The 24,137-nt window shown below is 44.2% G+C and overlaps 1 protein-coding gene across 3 annotated transcripts in view; it reads left to right on the top strand.

Annotated features, from left to right (window-relative positions):
* LETMD1 (LETM1 domain containing 1) overlaps positions 1-24,137 on the top strand; it is a 64,239-nt gene that overhangs the window by 18,737 nt on the left and 21,365 nt on the right. For all 3 annotated transcript variants that reach the window (XM_073613715.1, XM_073613714.1, XM_073613716.1), the window contains exon 5: positions 13,477-13,663. In XM_073613715.1, coding sequence (XP_073469816.1) covers positions 13,477-13,663 — 187 coding nt within the window. The remainder of the gene's footprint in view (positions 1-13,476; positions 13,664-24,137) is intronic.

Here is a 24,137-nt window from a genome sequence, read left to right as displayed (position 1 = left end):
TGCATGTATATTGATGTCTCCCTGTTAGAGACCCTTTTATATCTGTATTGAATTTTGATAAAGAGCTGTGTCATGCCCTGGCTTGATGTGGCTCTAGCAGTAAAATCCTCGCACCCACTTTATTTTTCATCCAGCAGAATTTATTCTAGTGGATCTCCCTTTCTGTTGCATTTCCTTTTACACTGCAGCAGAAGGGGTGAGGCATGGCACAAGAAGCAGAACCATGAACCTTGATGGGAAGATCTTTCTTTTACTGGAGCCCTCATCGGAAATTTAGTGGTGGTTCTGTATTTAAGCTTGCACGCCTAACTTAGATATCTGTTTATAGATAATATAACTTAATTAAAGCAAACCTTCCAGCGTAATTTTTAAAAGTAAGTTTATGATAATCAAAGAGGCTTACCAATATGAAGTGGGTCCAGTGGGATGCATCCTTTACACCGTTTTCCTCCTCTCATTCTTTAAAGCGGTAGTAAACACCACTTGGTAACTTGTACCTACAGGTAAGCTTATCATAAAGCTTACCAGTAGGTACAAGGAAAATCTCCTAGACGTGCACCATTTAGGAGATTTTCACTATTTCTGCAGCCAGTGACATCACTGGTGCATGTGTATGGCGCCTGGTAAGGAGTTCATACTTTTAAAAAAATGATCATCAAGCAAATGTGACAGGTACTAATAGGTTGCTACAAACAAACTTTTTCCCAGAACACTTGGAAGCTAGCCTGCAAAAAAACAAAAACAAAATGGCACCGCCTAAAGTTTTGTTAAAAATTGAGGTTTTAGTTACACGTTTGCAAATATATGTGGGGACGGCACAGCTTTGTCAAGGCCTGTCTGTAGAGTGAGGTCTTAATTCTTATACTTGAGAGTCTCCATATTGGAGCGTACATGGCAATGGCTGAATTGAGGGCAGATATGCCCTGAGGGAGCCCATTCCTCTTCAACCACTTCAGCCCCAAGCCTCATTTTTGAGATTTGGTGTTTACAAGTTTAAAACAGTTTTTTTAGCTAGAAAATTACTTAGAACCCCCAAACATTATATTGTTTTTCTTTCTAACACCCTAGAGAATAAAATGGCGGTCGTTGAAATATTTTCTGTCGAACCGTATTTGCGCAGCGGTTTTACAAGCGCACTTTGTTTGGGAAAAGTACTTGTCATTTACTGTTATTTTTTTAATAAAAAAAAAAAAAGCCCCATTTTTTTTTTTTTTTTTTTTTATTTTTTTTTTTTTAATCTTGTGAAAGATGTTATGCCAAGTAAATTGATACCCAACCAGCCATGCTTCAAATTGCACCCGCTCCTGGAATGAGTTACAGAGGCGGTCTAGGGCTAGAATTATTGCTCTCGCTCTAATGATCGCGGTGATCATGTGTGGCTTGAACACTGTTTACATATGCGGGTGCTACTCACGTATGCGTTCGCTTCTGCACGCAAGCTCGGCAGTAGGGGGCGCATTAAATTATTATTTTTAAAAGTGACACAATTTTTATTTTTTTTTCCCATTGCAAAGAATGTAAACATCACTTTTAATAGAAAAAAAAGCATGACAAGCGGCTCCGGTAAGCGGCAGAGGGCACCGGAGCACGTCGGGAGGGGGGCCCTCTCCCGCCCCAGATAAAAGTGGTCTAGCGACGAATCCGCAGCAGAGACCACTTTTATTTGAAAGTCGCCCGCTGAAGAAGTGGATACTGGGGTTATGGTAGCTAGCTTTCCACTTCAAACAGCCGACATATAATGCGGGCGGTCGGCAAGTGGTTAAGGGCCAGTTCACACCTCAATTTCTGCATCTCGGGCGCATTTCTGCATGCGTGTTTTTGATGCGATCCCGTGCATTTCCTTTTTTTTTTCTTTGAGTTTTGCCATGTTCCAAGATGCATCTAATGCAGAAAATAAGCAGAATGAGTGCACTGGAACGTACTGCACTGGTGTGAATTAGGGCGATTAGAATCCATGTTAAACACTGTCCATGCACTTTTGATGCAAAATAAAAACACACGGGACTGCATCTGTTGTGTACCAGCCCTAAAGGTGCAGGGACACTGTAGATGCTTAGCAAGGGCACAGTGACAGCTGAAAGTGTCCAATGTGTCCCTATGGCACCGGGTTACTAGCCTCTCAGGCACCAGAGGCAGTTGTCAAGTGTAATGCCCCATACACACTATTAGATTTTCTGCAGATTTTCTTCTTTAGAGTTACCAAAACTGTAGTGCAAGGGCCTGCCTGATTGTATAAAAACTGAAACTCTTGAGATTTGACCTCATTATATGGTTTTGGTAAATCTGAAGACAAAAATCTGCAGAAAATCTAAGTGTGTATGGGGTCTAGGCCTCATGCACACCGGACGTTATAAAAAAAAGTCAGTAGCGTTAGCTGTAGAGTGAGGTTGGTTTTTCCGCTTTTTTTTTTGCAAAACATTATATATATATATATATATATATATATATATATATATATATATATATATATATATATATATATATATATATATATATATATATATTAGCTTTTATCAGAGTTAGAGCGTTTTTACAGCCGAAACTCCTCTTAAAACCTTTCTGGGGTTTTTTCCAGCCAGAAACGCCCCTGCCAAAAACTGCTGATAGGCTGTGTGTACATGAACACCTAGGATAACATGCTGGGGAGTTTACTGGCTGCAAAAAAAAAATGTCTGATGCCAAAAAACAGCAGCTGTAAAGACGTCCAGTATGCATGAGGCCTAAGAATCAATGCAGGATACAGTTACAACAAAAGGGATTTAGCAGGATAAGAATACTAAACCTATATCTTGTGCACTGTTCTTTGCAAATGTATATTCTATCTATGGCTTTCTTACAAGTGCTGTATCAATACTGCTCAGCTACACTTGAGACACTCATTCACTTTCTGAAAAATGTATCTTTCTTTCTCGAACATCACGGGACACAGAGCCACAGTAATTACTGATGGGTTATATAGGTATCACTGGTGATTGGACACTGGCACACCCTATCAGGAAGTTCAACCCCCTATATAATCCCTCCCCCTTGCAAGGATACCTCAGTTTTTACGCCAGTGTCTTAGGTTATGGACGTGTAAAGATGTCCTGTGCTGAGCTCCAAAGGGAATATCCTAAGATCCTATACTGGGGCAAGCCAGGCGAACCGGATCCATTCAAAGTGTCTTTTCATGGCCGAATTGAATGGTACCCGGGCCTCGTGTCCGAAGAAACGAGGTTTTACCCGTAATGCTTCTCTTTTTAGAGAGCTGGACCCCGCAGATCAGAAAATGGCTTTAAACTTCCTAATTTCTGGCGAGGTTCTTTACGGTCCCAGAACTGTTGGATCCCCCTACTGATGGGGGCCCCAGTCTCTGACGGTTTTTTCAAACGGAGCCCACCGTGAGAGGTGAAGATTGGGTCTGTGTAAACAGCACCCTGCGGCTGGATAACGTAAGAGGAGATTCCACAGAATTTTTGAGTTTCAGTGGCTTTTCTCCTTTAAGGTAAATGCATGCTATGCCTATTGTGACCACCGGGGGCTGCCAAGAGCACAAACCTACACATGCTGACTCTGTCTCAGGTGTTGTAATCGCTGTTTATGTCCCAGCGTCTCAAGCAGGCTGCAAACAGGTAAGGTGGAAAGGGGGATTTCTCATGTTTGAATGTTCCCCCCCAGGCTAGAGAGGGGCCACAGGGGTCTAGAAAGTGGTTATACTACCCGGGCTCTGCGGCCTAATGGCCACCATCTCTCAAGATAGCCGTTCAGGCAGATCTTGTTACCAGCCTCCCCCATCCCCAGCCTTTCTCCGGAAGCATGACAGGAGAGTCGGCAGCGCGGGAAGCGCTAGTTTTTTTCAAAACTCGAGGGGGGGGGCGGTAGAGGAGGGGGCGGGACGTCAGCACAGAGTGCTTAGACTCCCACTCAGGCCAGCTGCAGGCTATTAAAGGCACTCTGTACAGGTGCACTCAGCCTTCTGAGAGACACAGAGCTGACGGTCGCATGTAAGGTGGGACACAGGCATTCTCCTAGGCAGCATTTACTGAAGTAACACCAGACTGAGCATTGGGTAGCAAGGCTTTTAGCCAGACTACATCGCTCAGCGGGCAGTGTTCATTTGTATACCTCACACCTTGTTGCTTTGCACTATGGGTAGAAGAGGTTCAAGCACCCCAGGAACCAGAGACACTAGGGGATCTCGTTCAGGTTCTGAGGGCCCCCTGTCGGCAGCATCCTCCCCCCCTAAAGATGGGCCAGGGACGGCTAGCCGGGGAGAGCCATCGGGGTCAGGGGCTACACCTGCCTCTGGCACTTCAGCCCCTGTATATATTACACAAGAGGTTTTTTCCTCAACCATTAATGGTCTAGAGGAAAGATTAATGGCCGTGATTACGTCTTCACTCAGTGGAAGAAAACGCACTAGGCTTTCCTCTGTTCCCCAAGACCCTCAGACAGAGGAGCTCTGGGATAAAGGAGATGAATCCCTTTCAGAGGATCGGGATGGGACGGATGATTCCTCTTCAGGGGAATCTGGTGGAGAGGGACCCTCTGCGACTTCCCAAGAGGAGAAAGTCTTAGTGCAGATCCTCACTGGATTGGTCCGCTCCACATTTAAGTTGCCCATACCTGAAACTGCTAAGGAATCCTCTTCTGCTTTGGGGTCACTGAAACCTTTCCAAGCAGCACATGCTTTTCCTGTTCATACTTTACTTGAAAAGCTCATTTATTCTGAGTGAGATCACCCAGACAAACGTTTTTTTCCGCCGAGAAAGTTTTCAACACTTTATCCGATGGAAGAAAAGTTTATTAAAATGTGGGGAATACCGGCTATTGATGCCACCATTTCCTCCGTAAATAATAGCCTGACTTGTCCTGTAGACAATGCTCAGATGCTCAGGGATCCTGTAGATAAGAGGATGGAATCCCTATTGAAGGATGTTTTCTCCTTAGCAGGATCAGTGGCCCAACCTGCAGTAGCAGCGATTGGAGTCTGTCAATACTTAAGAGACCATGTTAAGCAGGTCATCAAAGTATTACCTGAACAGCAGGCCCAGGGGTTTGCTAACCTTCCAGCGGCCTTATGCTTTGTGGTTGACGCCATTAGAGATTCTATCGTGCAAACCTCCCGTCTTTCACTGGGGTTGGTGCATATACGTAGAATCCTATGGTTGAAAAATTGGTCAGCCGAAGCACCATGTAAGAAGCTACTGGCTGGGTTTCCATTTCGTGGTGCAAGGTTGTTTGGAGAGGACTTGGATAACTATATCAAGAGAATCTTTTGTGGGAAAAGCACTCTCTTACCTGTCAAGAAGAAGAGTAAGCGTCCCTCTTTCAAACGGACTCTTTCCCCAGCGCCGGGGGCTTCAGCCTCCAGGCAGTCTCGACGGCTGCCTCCATCGGGGTCCAGAGACAAGAGTCAACCCCAGGGACAAAAGAAGTCCCGGGGAAAGAAGCCTACTAGGCAAAACACTAAGACCTCTGCATGAGGGGGCACCCCCGCTCACTCGAGTGGGGGGAAGACTGCGACAGTTCTCAGAGCTCTGGCACGAGGACTTCCAGGACAGATGGGTAATCTCCACGGTAACCTTAGGGTACAAGCTGGAGTTTCAGGAATTCCCTTCTCCTCGGTTCCTTAGATCAAATGTTCCCAGAGACCCAGAGAAGAAGCAGTCGCTCCTTCTAGCGTTAGAGCGACTTTTGTCGCAGGAGGTCATTATGATAGTTCCCGCAAAGGACCAGGGATTGGGCTTCTATTCCAACCTTTTTACGGTCCAAAAGCCAAATGGGGATGTCAGGCCCATTTTGGACTTAAGGGATCTGAACCGATTCCTAAGGATTCAATCCTTCCGCATGGAATCAATTCGAACAGTAGTTCCCACCCTGCAGGGAGGAGAATTTCTGGCATCAATAGACATCAGAGATGCATATCTGCATGTGCCCATTTTTCCTGCTCATCAGAAGTTTCTGCGCTTCGAGGTAGGAGGGCGCCATTTCCAGTTTGTGGCTCTGCCTTTCGGGATAGCCACTGCACCTCGAGTGTTCACAAAGATCTTGGCTCCTCCTCTGGCCAGATTAAGGGCTCAGGGTATAGCTGTCATAGCATACCTAGACGACCTGCTCTTGATAGACCGGTCGGTAGCCTCTTTGAATGGAAACTTGAGGACCACGGTCAGGTATCTAGAACACCTGGGTTGGATCCTCAACTTAGAAAAGTCTTTCCTAAAACCAGTAAGAAGACTGGAGTATTTAGGTCTGATTATAGATACAAGCCAGGAGAAAATATTTCTACCCCAGGCAAAGATCACTGCTTTGAGAGAGCATATTCTGACAGTAAGGACCAAGAAGGGTCCCTACTAGGGGCTGAGGCTACTAGGGAAGATGGTGTCTTCATTCGAAGCAGTTCCCTATGCTCAGTTTCACTCAAGAATGCTGCAACACAGTATTCTGTCGACCTGGAACAAGAAGGTTCAGGCATTAGACTTTCCGATGCACCTGTCGCATGCGGTGCGTCAGAGCCTCAATTGGTGGCTCATACCCGAAAACCTGCAGAAGGGGAAATCCTTTCTACCGGTTACCTGGACGGTGGTAACAACAGATGCCAGTCTGTCAGGTTGGGGAGCAGTTCTGGAACAGGCTGCGGTCCAAGGGGTATGGTCCAAGACAGAGAGGACCTTACCCATCAACATTCTGGGGATCCGGGCGATACATCTAGCTCTAAAGGCCTGGACTATCAGGCTACAGGAATGTCCGGTCAGGATCCAGTCCGACAATGCCACAGCAGTGGCTTATGTCAATCATCAGGGAGGCACCCGGAGCCGAGCTGCTCAAAAAGAGGTGAACCAGATCTTAGTCTGGGCAGAGATGCATGTGCCATGCATATAGGCAGTTTTCATCCCGGGAATAGAGAATTGGCAGGCGGACTATCTAAGTCGCCAGCAGTTACTTCCAGGGGAATGGTCTCTGCATCCCGACGTCTTTTGGGCCATATGCCAAAGATGGGGGGTTCCAGATGTAGATCTCTTTGCATCCCGATTCAACAAAAAGATAGACAGATTTGTGGCAAGGACAAAAGATCCTCTTGCATGCGGGACGGATGCGTTGGTGATTCCGTGGCATCGGTTTTCACTGATTTACGCATTCCCGCCTATTCTGCTACTATCACGACTCCTTCGCAGGATCAGGCAGGAAAGGAAGTCGGTACTTCTGGTGGCCCCCGCTTGGCCCAGAAGGACTTGGTATGCAGAAATAGTAAGGATGACGGTAGGTTCCCCGTGGACACTACCGGAACGCCCAGACCTGTTATCTCAAGGTCCAGTGTTCCATCCTGCCTTACAAACGCTAAATTTGACGGTTTGGCTATTGAGACCCACGTTCTGAAGAGTCGTGGGCTCTCAGGTCCTGTCATATCTACCTTGATTAATACAAGGAAGCCAGCTTCCAGGATGATTTATCATAGAGTCTGGAAGGCTTATATAACCTGGTGTGAATCCAGAGGTTGGCATCCCAGGAAATATGTCATAGGTAGAATCCTTGATTTTCTACAGATGGGATTAGAGATGAAGCTGGCCTTGAGTACCATCAAGGGCCAGGTCTCTGCTTTATCAGTATTATTTCAGCGGCCACTTGCTTCGCATTCTTTGGTCCGAAACTTTATGCAGGGGGTGATGCGTCTTAATCCTCCGGTTAAAGCGCCCCTAAACCCCTGGGACTTGAATTTGGTCCTGGCTGTGTTACAGAAACTGCCTTTTGAACCAATAAGTCAGATTCCTTTGGTCTTGTTGACAAGGAAATTAATTTTTCTGGTGGCCATCTCTTCTGCTAGAAGAGTATCAGAATTAGCAGCTCTTTCCTGTAAGGAGCCTTATTTGATTATACACAAGGATAGAGTGGTACTACGCCCTCATCCTAGTTTTTTACCGAAGGTGGTTTCTGATTTTCATTTAAACCAAGACATTGTTCTACCTTCCTTTTTTCCAGATCCCTGTTCTCCGGAAGAGAGATCTCTACATTCGTTGGATGTAGTAAGAGCAGTTAAGGCCTATCTAGGGGCAACTACTCAGATCCGCAAGACGGATGTTTTGTTTGTGCTGCCAGAGGGTCCCAATAGAGGACAGGCAGCGTCAAAAGCTACCATTTCTAAATGGATTCGACAGTTGATCATTCAAGCTTACGGTTTGAAACAGAAGATTCCTCCGTTTCAGATCAGGGCACATTCCACAAGGGCTATTGGTGCTTCTTGGGCAGTGCATCACCGGGCCTCTATGGCTCAAATCTGCAAGGCCGCAACCTGGTCTTCAGTTCATACATTCACCAGATTCTATCAGGTGGATGTGAGAAGGCATGAGGATATCGCCTTTGGGCGTAGTGTGCTGCAGGCAGCGGTACAGGGTCCTCAGGTCTGATTGCACCCTACTTGGCCGTGGTTCCCCCCCCTCAGGTAGCATTGCTCTGGGACATCCCATCAGTAATTACTGTGGCTCTGTGTCCCGTGATGTTCGAGAAAGAAAATAGGATTTTTTAAAACAGCTTACCTGTAAAATCCTTTTCTTTCTAAGGACATCACGGGACACAGAGGTCCCGCCCCTCTTCTAATACACTATATTGCTTGGCTACAAAACTGAGGTATCCCTGCAAGGGGGAGGGATTATATAGGGGGTTGAACTTCCTGATAGGGTGTGCCAGTGTCCAATCACCAGTGATACCTATATAACCCATCAGTAATTACTGTGGCTCTGTGTCCCGTGATGTCCTTCGAAAGAAAGGATTTTACAGGTAAGTAAAGTGTTTTAAAAAATCCTATTTTTTAATGAAGTTCTAAAAAAAATATATATTAAGCTACTGGTGTTTTAACGACCAGTGTGCATGAGGTCTTTTTTTTTTGTTTGCCAGAAAATCATTTTCTGTGCATCCCTGTAATCCTGGTTACTACAGGCTTGACTTCTTACATAGTTTAGCAGGACTCCCCAAAGCTAAGCACCAGAGGGTGAAGTCAGGAAAGGATCAGAAGAGGAATCCAGGCAAACCTTATCTGGGTTGAAAGTAAAAACTGTCACCATAAATTTACTTCAACCACTTCCATACTGCAGGCCGTCCTATGACGTCCTTGGCTTTCAATGGAGATATCTGAATGATGCCTGCGCTACAGGCATCATTCAGATATAGATTTTTTAGAGCCGGTGATTCTGAGGACAATAAGAACAATCATAGCAGCTTATCGTTCTTGGAGGGGACAACCCCCCCCCCCCCCCCCCCCCGCGCCTTCGAGTTCTCCGGTCTCTCCTGTGCAATTTGGGGACCCAGAGAACAAATCTGCCTGCACCGGAAGAGAGGCATAGAGATTTCCGAGGGACAAATGGTCGCCCGCAATCTCTATGATCATGAGGTTATGACATCACTTCCGGGCCGCACAAGTAAACAAAGCCGAGACTAGACAAACATCAGATCAGAAAAAAATATTTGACGATCTGATGCTTTCCAGAATGGAGGAGAGATGTGGGGTCTTGTAAACCCCACATCTCTCCATAAAGAGGACTTGTCACGCATCATTCCTATTAGAAGGGGTGTTTACATAGGAATAAAAGTGGGATAAAAATTACACCGGAATAAAAGTGGGATAGAAATAAAAATGACAGGAATAAAAGTGATCAAAAAAAGGAAAAGTGTGAAAATAAAAGAAAATAAACAATAAAAAAAATTAAGTGCCCCTGTCCCCGCGAGCTTGCACGCAGAAGCAAACTTATACGCAAGGCGAGCCCGCATATGTAAATATGTAAGTCCAAACCACATGTGGGATATATATATATATATATATATATATATATATATATATATATATATATATATATATATATATATATATATATATATATATATATATATATATATATTCACTTGTAGAGGAGAACCGCACTCTGCTTACAGTTTAGTGCCTGCAATCAGGTCTTCCCACCGACCTTGTATATAGAAAAAAGTCCAAGAGGTTGCTACACTTAAAAACTTCTTTTGCTTTATTTCACAATGTCTTCAGGAGAGATTTACAAAGCAAGTATAATCCTTTCAAGCAGTATCAAAGGCAACAAATGCCTACACAGTTTCAGACATGAGTAGATTCAGATATGGATGGATGGATGGATGAAGTTTCGGGCTAGTCAGCTTACGCCCTTCCTGAGATCCATTGAAGCACATCTGAAGGTTTCATTCCAATCATTGATTTAAATACAGGTTTAGTGAAGTACTTCACATATGGAATCAATTTGGCTAATTAGTTCAAATCGCATACCATTTAACATCTATAGATGCATATGTTTATCTATAACATGCCATTAAAGCAAGGATAAGCAGCAGGTGTCAAATCTCTCAATCTCCTCACTCGCATTTTAATATATTCAGAATACCTATAAAAATGCAGGGAAATGGTACATTCATGAGTAAAAACAAAAAGATATCCCCATGATAAAGTTATTTTATCTGGCTACTTTTAAATGCTTATTCCAACATATGGAGCAATAGTATTTAAAAAATGTATCCAGTATACTTCTCTTTTTCTTGGGATCAATTCACGGTTGCCCCCTCTCCTATTTTTCTCAATACCTTCTAGGACCATATATTTCAGTTGTGATACATTGTGGCCAAATTCCAAAAAGTGTCTCGCCAACGGTAATTGGGTTAGTTTATCTCGTATTGAGTATTTGTGTCTCGCTATCCTGTCTTTTATTTTTTGTGTAGTTTCCCCTACATAAACTAAACCGCACGGGCACTTTATGGCATAAATTACATATGAGGATTGGCATGTATAGTAACCCCGTATGGGGATATTGAAACCCCTATGTGGATGTGTAAAGTATTTACCTTTAATCATAGAGTTACATTGTATGCATGACAAGCAGGGATACGATCCCAGATTTTTTGGTCCCAGAAAGGTTGGTTTGGCTGCTGCAGCCACAGGTTGATCAGATTTAATCAATCAATCTCGTATTGTTCTACCTTTTCTATAGGAGGACATGGGTGGATTCCAGAATTCCTGTACCATGGGGTAACTGGATCTTAAAAGATTCCAATGTCTTTTGACAATTTGGTTGATTTTGTTGGAGAAGGGATGATACTGCATAATAAAGGGGATTCTCTTGTTTTCCTTTCGGGGTGATCTATTATAATCTGTATTAGAGTAATCGATATTAACTAAAGCTTGTGGGTATCTTCTACTAGTAAGTTTGTTTTTTATTTCATTAAGTCTCTGATCACGGCACAGCGGGTCGCTCACGATCCGCTGTATCCTCATCATCTGACTTTTTGGGATGGATGAAAAAACGTTTAGGGGATGAAAGCTATTAAAATGTAGCAATTGGTTACGATCCGTGGGTTTCACATATAAGTCGGTAGTAATCTGCCCATTGTTCAATTTAAGTAGAGTATCAAGAAAAGAGATCTCATTTTTACCAATTTCAATGTTAAACTTTAATCCAGGTACTAAATGGTTAATGTATTTATCAAATAAGTATAGGCTTTCCATGTTACCATCCCATATAGCGAAAACATCGTCCTTTGATACTGCTTGAAAGGATTATACTTGCTTTGTAAATCTCTCCTGAAGATATTGTGAAATAAAGCAAAGACGTTTTTAAGTGCAGCAACCTCTTGGACTTTTTTTCTATATAAATATAGATAGATAGATAGATAGATCTATATATATATATATATATATATATATATATATATATATATATATATATATATATATATATATATATATATATATATATATATATACATCTCACAGAGCACTGTTCAATCCATCATGCGAAAATGGAAAGAGTATGGCACAACTGCAAACCTACCAAGACATGACCGTCCACCTAAACTGACAGGCCAGGCAAGGAGAGCATTAATCAGAGAAGCAGCCAGGAGGCCCAGATAAGCTGCAGAAATCCACAGCTCAGGTGGGAGAATCTATCCACAGGACAACTATTAGTCGTGCACTCCACAAATCTGGCCTTTATGGAAGAGTGGCAAGAAGAGAGCCATAAGATGTCCCGTTTGAGAGAAGTCATGTGGGGGACACAGCAAACATGTAGAAGAAGGTGCTCAAGTCAGATGAGACCAAAACTGAACTTTTTGGCTTAAAAGCAAAACTCTGTGTGGGGTGACTAACACTGCACGTCACCCTGAACATCATGTTGTGGGGATGCTTTTCTTCAGCAGGGACAGGAAAGCTGGTCAGAGTTCATGGGAAGATGGATGAAGCCAAATACAGAGCAAGCTCAGAAGAACTCCTGTTAGAACTAGCAAAAGACTTGAGACTGGGGCGGAGGTTCACCTTCCAGCAGGACAATGACCCTAAACGTACAGACAGAGCTACAATGGAATGGTATAGATCAAAGCATATTAGTGTGTTAGAATGGCCCAGTCAAAGTCCAGACCTAAATCCAATTGAGAATCTGTGGCAAGAAATTTAAAATTGCTGTTCAGACGCTCTCCATCCAATCTGCAAGAGCTTGAGCTATTTTGCGAAGCATTGGCAAAAATGTCACTCTCTCTAGATGTGCAAATCTGGTAGAGACATCCCCAAAAAGTCTTGCAGCTGTAATTGCAGTGAAAGGTGGTTCTACAAAGTATTGACTCAGGGGGGACGCAATACAAATGCATGCCACACCTTTAACATTTATTTGTAAAATAAATTTAAAACCATTTATCATTTTCCTTCCACTTCACAATTATGTGGCACTTTGTTTTGGTCTGTCACATAAAATCCCAAAATACATTTAGGTTTTGGGTTGTAACATGAAACATTTTGAATATTTTCAAGGGGGTATGAATACTTTTTCAAGGCACTGTATAACATTGGCTTTTCCTCTTGACTGGAATTCGTTTTGCTAAACCTGTGATTGAGAGAAACATACTGAAAATGCTGAATGTAATGTGATCAATTCTTTTTTGCTCACTTCTGCTGTCTCTGTGACCCAGGCATCCTCATAAGCTGCAAGCTTTTTTGGTGGCTTCTGCCTTCTCCTCCTGTGAATGCTACAGTGGGTGTGAGCACAGCGACTGACAGTTGTGTGGAACTGTGTAAATACCAACAAAATGGTCACTAATCGGTGAAGCACATATCCTTTTGATGAATTTCTTATTTTGCCTACAAAACCTCTAAGCTGGCTATACATTATACAATTTTATTATTCAATTTCCTTTAGATTTACCTTCAACTATAAAGTGCAAGGGCGGCTTGCCTGATTGCATACAAATTGAAAGTGTTTAGGTCTGACCTATTAAATGGTTTTGGTAAATCTAAAGGAAAATTGTGCAAGAAGATGTATGGCCAGCCTAAGTAGTATATATTTTTTTTTTTTTTCAATTTTTTTTTTTTTTTTTTCTGGAAAGTCCCATAAATCCTTATAATAAATGGAAGGCTCTCCTCCCATATATATATATATATATATATATATATATATATATATATATATATATATATTTTTTTTTTTTTTTTTTCTCTTCTCTCTTCAGGTATTTTTTTCCTCGTCAGATGTTAATCCGACATTTTTGGACTCCCAGACAACAACAAGAGTTTCTGGAAATTTACCATAATATGAGAAAAGAGGTCTACGGAGATGTGCTAGAAAGTTTACAAATCGCTGCTTCTAAAGTCTCCAAGGAGCCTCTGCACAATCGCATGGTCCAGTTATTTACGCAGGTATATTTTATACCATATCACAGATGACAATACACAGGTCCACATCAAGGACAGTCTGAATATGTGTTGATTGTACATGACTGCCTTCTATTGATTTTTAAAAAAATCAGCATTAGAAAATTACTTGTTAGTCTTTAGCACAATGTACAGTGAACATCTCTGTAGACATTTGTTTAATGGCCAGTGCTGTTTTACAACAGATGTTTTTTGTTGCATGCTCTTTGGTAGATCAGGGCTCATCAGAAAAAGTCTGTGCGTGTGTAGGTAGACCAACAATTGGACTGTTTTTGGGTGGATCAGGTACACTTCATCACATGTTTATGGTTGGCCTTGAAGTACACCTTTGCCTAGACTATAAACATTAAATATTTTACAGTGTATGTGTGTTTATATATAATCTCAATATATCTCATCTCATACTTTTTTTTTTTTTTTTTTGAAAAGCCAACTTTATTGAGCGAACGCACATGGTACACGTATCCAGTGCATAGATTTAAGGGGACCACATACAGTGTAAATTTTAAGGCAACAGTCCTCCAAAGCATTAAACATTGAAGTTCATACTTTATGATGTATGTATGTATGTATGTAAGATATACTATGGTTAAATTTAGTAGTTAACAACTGTATGATTTGTAATGAGAAGCATTTACGGTAGTTAAGTCCAAGTTTCACCATTGGATAACCATCTGACCCATATCTTGGTATAGTTGAATGGGCATCCTCTATGTGTATAGATCAGTTTCTCATATGGTAAGGTATCCCTTTTAATCTCTTTTTTTCCAGCACTGGACCATGGGAAGCAATGCCTGTATCCAATTCTGGGCCACTGTCTTCCTAGCCAGGAAAAGTGTTTCACGCAGGAAAGTAGCGAGGAACTTGTCAATGTCCAGGTCTGGTAGTAGACCAAGCAAACACAGTTTAGGCTCTAGAGCAGTAATGGAGAAACTTGGCACCTCAGATGTTTTGGAACTACATTTCCCATGATGCTCAACTACACTGCAGAATGCATGAGTATAGGGGTGGTAGTCAAGGAGGGGTTCATAGGGTGTGTAGAAGTTGAAGATATCTAAATAGGTGTTTGGAGAGAGAGAATTCTCCCCTTCAGTGCTTGGAATGTCTTTGGTCCAAAGGGAGTCATAACTTGGTTTAAGTATAGTATCCTATGGGTAGCCCAAATGACAGAGTCCGGATTGTCAGTAGTTCTGGTAAATGACTATTGAACCATAGGGGGGTGTAGGGAGTGGATTGGCTGAACATTTCGTTTATGCAAAGTAAATTCCCAGATGCACTGATGTGCAAGCATGCCATCTTTATGCCAAGAGGGCCCATGGTGTGCTTTACCTTTAAGAATAGCCTGAAGGGGGGGGGGGGGGTATAAGCAGGGTGTTTGGGTTATTGCAAGCCAAAGACTGATATCGCTGAAGGTCTGTTTGATCTAAATAGTAAAAATGGGATAATTGAGAGGCCAGGTAGTAGTTGTGAAAATCAGGGAAAGCAGCTCCACCCAGTGGTGTTCTTTAAAGTGGTTTTAAACCCTCTGGGACCACTTTTACCTACAGGTAAGCCTAGATTAAGGCTTACCTGTAGGTGCAACAAATATCTCCTAAACCTACATGGTTTAGGAGATATTTGCAAAAGACTGGCACCGATGTCTACGGCGCATGTGCCATAGACAGCGGCGCACTGAGCATGCCGCTGCTAACGGGAGTGGGAGTGATGTCATCGCGGCTCTGGCGCTGTGACTGGCCGGAGCCATGATGACGTCACTCCCACTCCCGTTAGCAGCGGCATGCTCAGTGCGCAATACCCGGAAGTCACTCCGGGATAGATGGCGGCGATGAAGGCGAAGAACGAGGGTCGCTTCGGGGGCTTCCATCTCAGGTAAGTTTATTCATAATGAGCTAGTATGCATAGTAGCTCATTATACCTTTTGCCTTACAGGGTGTGTGTGTGTGTGTGTTTTTTTTTTTTCCTGCCTTTACTTCCTCTTTAAAACTGTCCAAGGTATATTTTACATTTAAACAACAAAGCACTTTAAAACAAGCCTCTACTGCTGCATGTGTGAAGTAATTTATATTTAAAGATCTTCAAAGACACTCTATTAGTGTGTGGTGTGTGTGGTTTTTTTTTGTTTTTTTAACCATTATTAAAATGGCCAGATTCTACTGCAGTAGAAAGAAAACACTAGTCTCCATTTCAAAAAATGAAGAGGTTACTAAAGTACAAAAATTCGGAAGTGATGTAATGCATTTGTAGTATATTTTTGGATGAAAACTGTATTGATTAACCGCTTCCCAACTGCCTCAGGCAGCTATACTGCAGTAGAAGGGCACGTACAGGCAGATTAACGTACCTGTACGTTGCCCTTTTAATAGGCGGCTTAGCCCCTACAGCGCCACCTAGTGGTTAACCCCTTCCCTGCCAGTGACATTTTAACAGTAATCAATGCAATTTTTTAGCATTGATCGCTGTATTAATGCCAATGGTCCCAAAAGTGTCAAAATTGTCCGCTGAGTCCGCCATAATGTCAGTCACGATAAAAATTGCTAGTAAAAAACAAAAACAAATTATCAATAAAAATGCCATAAAACTATCCCCTATTTTGTAGACGCCATAACTTTTGCGCAAACCAATCAAACGCTTATTGCATCTTTTTGTTAAAAAAAAAAAAAAATATGTAGAAGAATACGTATCTGCCTAAACTGAGGAAAAATATTTTTTTTTAAATATTTTTTGGGGATATTTATTATAGCAAAAAGTAAAAAAAAATGCTTTTTTTTTCAAAATTGTCGCTATTTTTTGTTTATAGCGCAAACAATAAAAACCGCAGAGGTGATCAAATACCACCAAAAGAAAGCTCTATTTGTGGGAAAAAAAGACATCAATTTTGTTTGGGAGCCACGTCACATGACCGCGCAATTGTCAGTTAAAGTCACTCAGTGCCGAATCGCAAAAAGTGGTCTGGTCAGGAAGGGGGTAAATTCTTCCGGGGCTGAAGTGGTTAAACAAAAATCGTCTGTTCTGGCAGGGCTTCAAACTACCTACAGTAAAGCATGTGCTATAACAGAGACCAATCTCCTGATCAGGCTACCTTTGTTTTGGGTAACTGCGCTCCTTGTAGATTTATGCAGGCAGCATTGATTTCACTACACAAGTGCTGCATTCAGTGGGAGGTCCTTGCTTGAAAATAAAGGCAGGCTGTTCTGCCATTGCCTGTCTTTTCCTGCCTTGCTACACCCTGTTTCACTGAACAGCTTTAGTAGAGCTAGAAAAATTAGCTTCTTTGAAAGCTGCTACACATTTGAAGCCTCGTACTTTGCAGGAGCTTGCACATCAAGGGCTCAGTTTCTTTTCTATAAATTCTTTATTTAAGGAAGGTAAGCATGCAAAAATACAGAGATCACACTGGCTTATATCACAATAAAGCAGACATTCCCCCAAGTCCCACAAGTAGATAACCCTGTAAAGAGGGGGTCCCAACTATCAGAGGGGAATCATATCATGTATTAATGTAACCGGAGACCTCTGCATCCTACACGACCATTTTTTATGGCGAAATGCTATTGTAAGTTTAGGGTATGTAGAACTAAAAAGAAAAGAAGGGGGAATGATTTGAGCCTGTAAGAGCGGCTCAAAAAAAAAAAAAAGTGAGGGCATAGCATATTATTGCTGAAATCCTAGACAGTACAAGGATAGAGAAAAAAGATGAGACAGGAAGCATAGAGGAGGGGGAGGAAAAAAAAAGGGGGGGGAGTGGGGGGAAAGGGGTGTTGCGGAAGGGAGTTGAAGAACGGGGAGCTGGTACCATCCTCCAGTCGCAGCCACTCCCCCCCCGGCGTCTCTCATAGACGACCCCCTCAGGGATGTCGAGCCACCAGCCTTACGTACTCTTCAGAATAATAGAATTCGTGCCAATAGAACCATTTTTTGGAAAATGTCTCGTGTAGGCCTTTCTCTGTGGCCATCAAGTCCTCCATTGCATGTATGTCCGCCACTCTTTTCAACCAACCCGCCACCGACGGAGGCTGCGTCTGTTTCCAATTCAAAGGGATGCAGCTCTTTGCCGCAGTGATCAAGAGCGGCAGTATAGATTTTCTATATCTCTTACTCGGTATCTCGTGGTGGTGCAGAAGGAAGAGCTCAGTGGACATTGGCAGCGTCCAGTCTGTGAATTTCTGGATGATGCGGTGTACCTCTGCCCAAAAGGGTTGTAAGATGCGGCAGGTCCAAAAGACATGCAGGAGTGTTCCGATCTCCTCCCCGCATCTCCAACACAGGCCCGTGCATTGAGGGAACATCCTATGTATCCTTTCTGGTGTATAGTACCAACGGGACAGTATTTTGTATCCCGCTTCTTGTTGTCTTGCGCATATAGAGGTCTTTTGGGTGAAAAGAATGATCCTGTCTACCTGCTTCTCCGTCAATTGTATATCCAAATCACGCTCCCATCTGGAATTATAGGGAGGCCTATACTCCGGGGGCGGCGATACCAGTAGTTGATATGTCAGGGATATTGCATGTCTCAACGGTGTCTGATCCTGGCACAATGATTCAAAGGGGGTCAATTGTCTTTCATATGCGGCCGGGGAGGGCAGAGAGCCAATGAAGTGGGATAGCTGGACCTTTTGCCAGAAAGAGAGCCCACTCTGGGCCGGATCGTCCAATATTTGCTGTCTATTTCTCCATTACTGAGGAAATTTCGTGCCTGTGATCGCTCACTCTGTTTCAAATCCAGAAATCTAGGATCATTGAGACCTGGAGTGAAAGCAGGATTGCCCACTACAGGGGTGAGTGGGGATGGGGGCGGTGCAACCGACAAGTCTTGGAAAACCTTCCAAGCCATCTGTATTGTCACCCCCACTGTGTGGTGGTCTGAAATCTCTTTTGGCAAGGGTTTCTGGCACCAGGTTAACGACCTGAGGTGGACTTCTGTTGGGGATTGTTCTATTTGCACCCATTGTTTCAGGGATCCGTGGCGACACCAATCTAGTATACGGGTAAGATGGCTAGCCGTATAATAGAGAATGACGTCCAGTAGGGCCAAGCCTCCCTTCAGCTTTGGGAGCTGGAGAACATTTTGGGTTGACCGTGGCGGTTTATGGGCCCATACAAAATGCACCAACACTCTGTTCACTGCTTTTAGGAAGGAGGACGGCACCTGTATAGGTAAAGCTTGGAATTGATATAACAGCCTAGGCAGGAAATTCATTTTTATTATGCTGCAGCGACCGAACCAGGAGAACAGCCCGTGTTGCCACTCCTGTAGGTTTTTCTTTATGGCTGTTAGAAGAGGAGGGAAGTTACAGAGGAAAAGCTCCTCTGTCCTAGTGGACAGTAAGATCCCCAGGTATTTAATGTGGTTAGCCGCCCATTTAAAAGGAAAGTCTACCTGGAGCAACTCAGGGATCGAGGCAGAGAGACGGCAAGCGCTTCTGATTTTTGGTAGTTAATACGGAACGATGATAAAGTCCCATATATCTTCAGTTCTTTAACCGGTTCAATACAGGGCATTTTCACCCCCTTCCCAGGCCAATTTTTAGTTTTCAGCGCTGTCGCACTTTAAGCGACAATTGCGCGGTCGTGCGACGTTGTACCCAAAAAAAATTTACGTCCTTTTTTCCCCACAAATAGAGCTTTCTTTTGGTCGTATTTGATCACCTCTGCGGTTTTTATTTCTTGCGCTATAAACAAAAGAAGAGCGACAATTTTGAAAAAAACACAATATTTTTTACTTTTTGCTATAATAAATATCCCAATTTAAAAAAAAAAAAAAATTTTTTCCTCAGTTTCGGTCGATACGTATTCTACATATTTTTGGTAAAAAAAATCGCAATAAGCCTATATTGATTGGTTTGCACAAAAGTTTTATAGCGTCTACAAAATACGGGATAGATTTATGGCATTTAAAAAAAAAAAAAAAAAATTTATTTATTTTTTTTACTAGTAATAGCGGCGATCGCGATTTTTTTTTTTTTCGTGACTGTGACATGGCGGAGACATCGGACACTTTTGACACATTTTTGGGACCATTCACATTTATACAATGCTATATATAAAATTGCATTGATTACTGTGTAATGTGACAGGCAGGGAAGGGGTTAACCACTAGGGGGACACAAGGGGTTAACTATGTTTCCTAAGGGAGTGATTCTAACTGTAGGGGGTGGGGACGTACAAGAGGAGGAGACCGATCAGTGTTCCGCTGTACTGGGAACACAGATCGCTCTCCTCTCACCTGATAGGACGTGGATCTGTGTGTTTACACACACAGATCCACGGTCCGGCCCGGTTAACGGGCAACCGCGGGTGCCCGACGGACATCGCGGCCGCAGGGCACACGCACCGGGTCCCGAGCAACGCGGCGGGCGCGCGCGACCCCTAGGCGGCCGGGAAGCCCAGGCCGTCATATGACGTCCACCCAGGATGGGAGATCCCATCTGTGGACGTCATTTGTCTATGGCCGGGTAGGGAAGTGGTTAAGCAAGTTTGGAATAGAAACAAGGGGATTTGTCAGGAAAAAGAGCAGGTCGTCTGCAAATGCCGCGATTTTCGGGGACAATGTGACATCGAGGCGAGGGCCCGTGATATTTGGGTTGTCCCTGACGAGACGCGGGAAAGGTTCAAGAGTAAGAATGAATATCAGGGGCGATAAGGGACACCCCTGTCTTGTCCCATTTGTTATCCCAAATGGGGAGGAGAGGTGGCCGTTGACTTTGACCTGTGCCGATGGGCAAGAATAGATAGCTTGTACCCAATTCATCATGCGCTCCTTCAGGCCTATTCAGCAGAGGTTTTCAAACAGGAAAGGCCAGCTCACCCTGTCGAACGCCTTTTCGGCATCCGTCGAGAGGAGCAACAGTGGGATTTTTCGCGTCCGTGCAGCATGGATAATGTTGATTGCTTTTGTAGTATTGTCGCGCGCCTCCCTTGTAGGTACAAATCTGACTTGGTCAGAGTGGATCAGTTGTTGTATCGGGTCGATCAGACGCATCAATAGAATTTTTGTAAAAATCTTTAGATCTACATTTAGAAATGAGATCGGCTGGTAATTTTGGCAGCGTAATGGGTCCTTGCCCTCTTTTGGAATCACTTTTCTTTTGGGGTGTCCCTTCTCCTGTTGCATTATATGCTGAGAGAAAATGAAGTCAACAGGTCCCTAAAGGTCCTGTAGTAAAGAAGTGAATAGCCATCCGGGCCCGGTGCCTTGCCTAGTTGCATTTGCTTTATTGCCAAGACCACCTCATCCACCGAGATAGGTTTCTCTAACTCGGACAGCTCCACCTCCGAAAGACCGGGGAGGCCAGACCTATGCAGGTATTCTCGGATGTTCCTCAGCACAGAGGATTTTTCCTCCTCAGATGTCGGGTATGGGAGATTATACAAAGATGTATAATACTCCTGGAACAGTTTGGCGATACCTTCCGTAGTGTGGACTTTATTGTTATTGTCATTAAGAAGTTCAGGAATAAATGTGCGAGCCCTCTGAACTCTCAAGGCCTGAGCTAACATTTTCCCGCATTTGTTGCTGTTTTCATAAAATGATCGTCGACATTTAGATATCACTGCCTTGGCCTAAACAAGGCTAGGGAGCGGAGCTGGTTCCGCAAAAAGGCAATCAATTTAAGGAGGGTTTGGGAAGCTAAAGACTGTTTATGGGCTGTTTCAAGGGATCTTATTTTTTCAAAAATGTCTACGATACGTTTTGAGCACTCTTTCTTGATTCGAGATCCTATTTTGATCAGAAGACCTCTGATGCAGCATTTATGTGCCTCCCATACTTATTGTCGGGGCAACCCCGGGGCCTACATTCGTGGTAAAGGACTGTCTCAGTTCCCTGGACACCTCTTCAGTCACCTCAGGTATCTGGATCAGTGAGTCATTAAGCTTCCAAGTCCACTGATTCACTGCCGGCTGGAGCAAGTCGATGTCTACAAAACCCGGGGCATGGTCCAAAAAGTAATAGAACCAATTGAGGCTGAGGTGACCTTAGACAGGAGCGTTTATGGCAGCATGAACTGATCAATTCTGGTATAAGAATTATGAGGATGCAAATAGAATGTATAGTCCCTGTGATTTGGATAAAGTATCCGCCACACATCTACCAAGTGGAACGCATGGAAGTTCCTTTTTAAGGCGTTTCAGTGTTGCGTGAGGGGTCTGAGATTTATTCCTTGTAGAAAAAAAAATCATCATTCCTTCGGTGAAGTCACCCAGTTCAGACATAACCGGTTCCAGAAAGGAGATCTGGTTGGAATTGGGGAGATATAGGTTGAGCAGGGTAATCAGAGATCCCCCAAGCGTCCCCTTCACAAAGAGAGCTCTTCCCTCCGCATCGCCCCACCGATCCCTTAACTGCCATGGGATAGAGCCTCGGATCAAGATGCTCACACCCCTTGACTTAGAGTCAGAGGCGCAGTCATGGTACACTGTTGGGGAAAAAAGCGGTCATGGAGTCTTGGTGTACTATCCGCACGAAAGTGGGTCTCCTGAAGGAAACACACTTGGGCCTTCATGTGTTTTAGAGTAGCTAACACCATGGAGCACTTGTCAGGGGTGTTCAGTCCCTTCACATTGAAGGAAACGAGGCGAACAGGCTCTGTTTTACCAGAGGGCATGACCGCGACTGGAGGACGCAAACGAGGACAAGAAGGGGGAGAAAGGGGAAAAAAAAGGGGGGCATGGAGACTAGAGAGTGAAAGGAAGGACAAGGAAGAATTGACTGTGAATTAGAGCAAGTGAAGAGGGGAGAGAGAAAGAAAGGTAATCTGAAGAGAGAGGAAAAAAAGGGGGGGGGGGGGGGAGCAGGAGAGGGAGACTAATACGCCTTAGGCGTAGGAGAGACCTAGTCTCACAGCACCCTTGTAACCCTTAAATATGGGTCAGGGCTCAGTTTTCTTTAATTCCACTTCACTAACGCCAATCAGTGAAGCAGTGCTGGAGACAGCAAACTGAGTGGCAGCTGCTACAGCTCTGCAGGCTATCTGCATTGATACTAGAATCGTGATACGCAAGCTGCTACAGCTCTGTTGTCTGTCTCGGGTAAGCTGGCCACAGACGGTGCAATTTTTTTCTTTCTTGCAACCGCCTGGCCAGTGTTGATAGGAGAATCCCTCCCGCGGAGCTATTGTGTTCTCCCAGCAGGAAGGGGGGACGGCCGGAGAACATAGTGATTATTGCTAGCAGTTCATAAATTGGGTACAGCCTGCCAATACATGGTTTAAATCTCCAGCAGGTCCCTACTGAACCAGCCAAGATTCGAACCATCTATGACTGGCTTCAATGTACTTGAACAGTAACAGGGTAGCTCTCTGCCTCCCTATCACCACCCATATGCCGGGCCTCAGCAATGGTCTTACTCCCCAGAGCCAGCCCACAACTCCTGAGGGCTCATGGGGATAGTAGTGTGTAAAAAAAAAAAAAAAAAACTGGCATGGGTTCCCCCTCCAAGAGCATACCAGCCCCTTTGGTTTGGATTTTCAGGGGCACCCCCTTGCCGAAAAAAAAAAAGAAAAAGCCGTTAGGGGTCCCCCAAAAATCCATACCAGACCCTTATCTGAGCACACAGCCCGGCAGGTCAGGAAAGGGGGTGGGGATGAGCGAGCGCAGTGTGCCACTACTTATATTGGCATAGGGCGGGGTCACTGGAGGCACGCCTCATATGTCACCGCCCATCAAGCCTCGGGCAGTGATGTCATAAGGGGCGGGGCCTCCAGATGTCACACGGTGACCCAGCCCAATGCCAATATAAGTAGTGGCACACCGTGCTCTGTTTTTGTTTTTTAAATTTGGCGTGGAGTTCCGCTTCAAGATCATCAAAGCACAAGTCGCATGCCAAAGTCTGATCAGTCAAGGTGGCGATCCGACTTCAGTGATACTCAATGGGCTGAAGTAGGATCAAAGTCGAACCAAACTAGTGCAGGGAGCCTTTTCAAAGTCGGACCGATTTGTGTCGGACCAGTTAAGACGGCTCCCATAGGCAAACATTGGTCATGCGACATGAGCTCCCAATGTTGAAGTGTTTGTCATACCAGTGTGAACCCATCCTTAGGACTTTAACCACTTTCCACCTGGCCTATAGCAGAATGACGGCCGGGCGGTGGTTCTGTTATCCTGACTGGGCGTCATATGACGCCCTACAGGATAACAGCCGCCGCGCGCCCGTGGGGGCGTGCATCGTGGTGTGGTGTGTCAGTCTGACACCCCGCTACACCGATCTCGGTGAAGAGCCTCACGGCAGAGGCTCTTTACCACGTGATCAGCCGTGTCCAATCACCGTCTGACAGACGCGAGTAGAGTAGAGCCAATCGGCGGCTCTCCTGACAGGGGGTGTCTGCGCTGATTATTTATCAGCGCAGCCCCCCTTCAGATGCCCACACTAGACCATCAGGGAAGCCCCCAGCATGTGGATGGCCAGGTACATCCCCCATGGCCATCCACATGTGAAAAAATATGCCAATCAGTGCCGACAAAT

This window comes from Aquarana catesbeiana, linkage group LG02, assembly GCF_042186555.1.
Source record: "Aquarana catesbeiana isolate 2022-GZ linkage group LG02, ASM4218655v1, whole genome shotgun sequence".
Taxonomy (NCBI): Eukaryota; Metazoa; Chordata; class Amphibia; order Anura; family Ranidae; genus Aquarana; species Aquarana catesbeiana.
The sequence above is the reverse complement of the archived record's forward strand: the minus strand, read 5'-3'. Positions and strand labels throughout refer to the sequence as shown.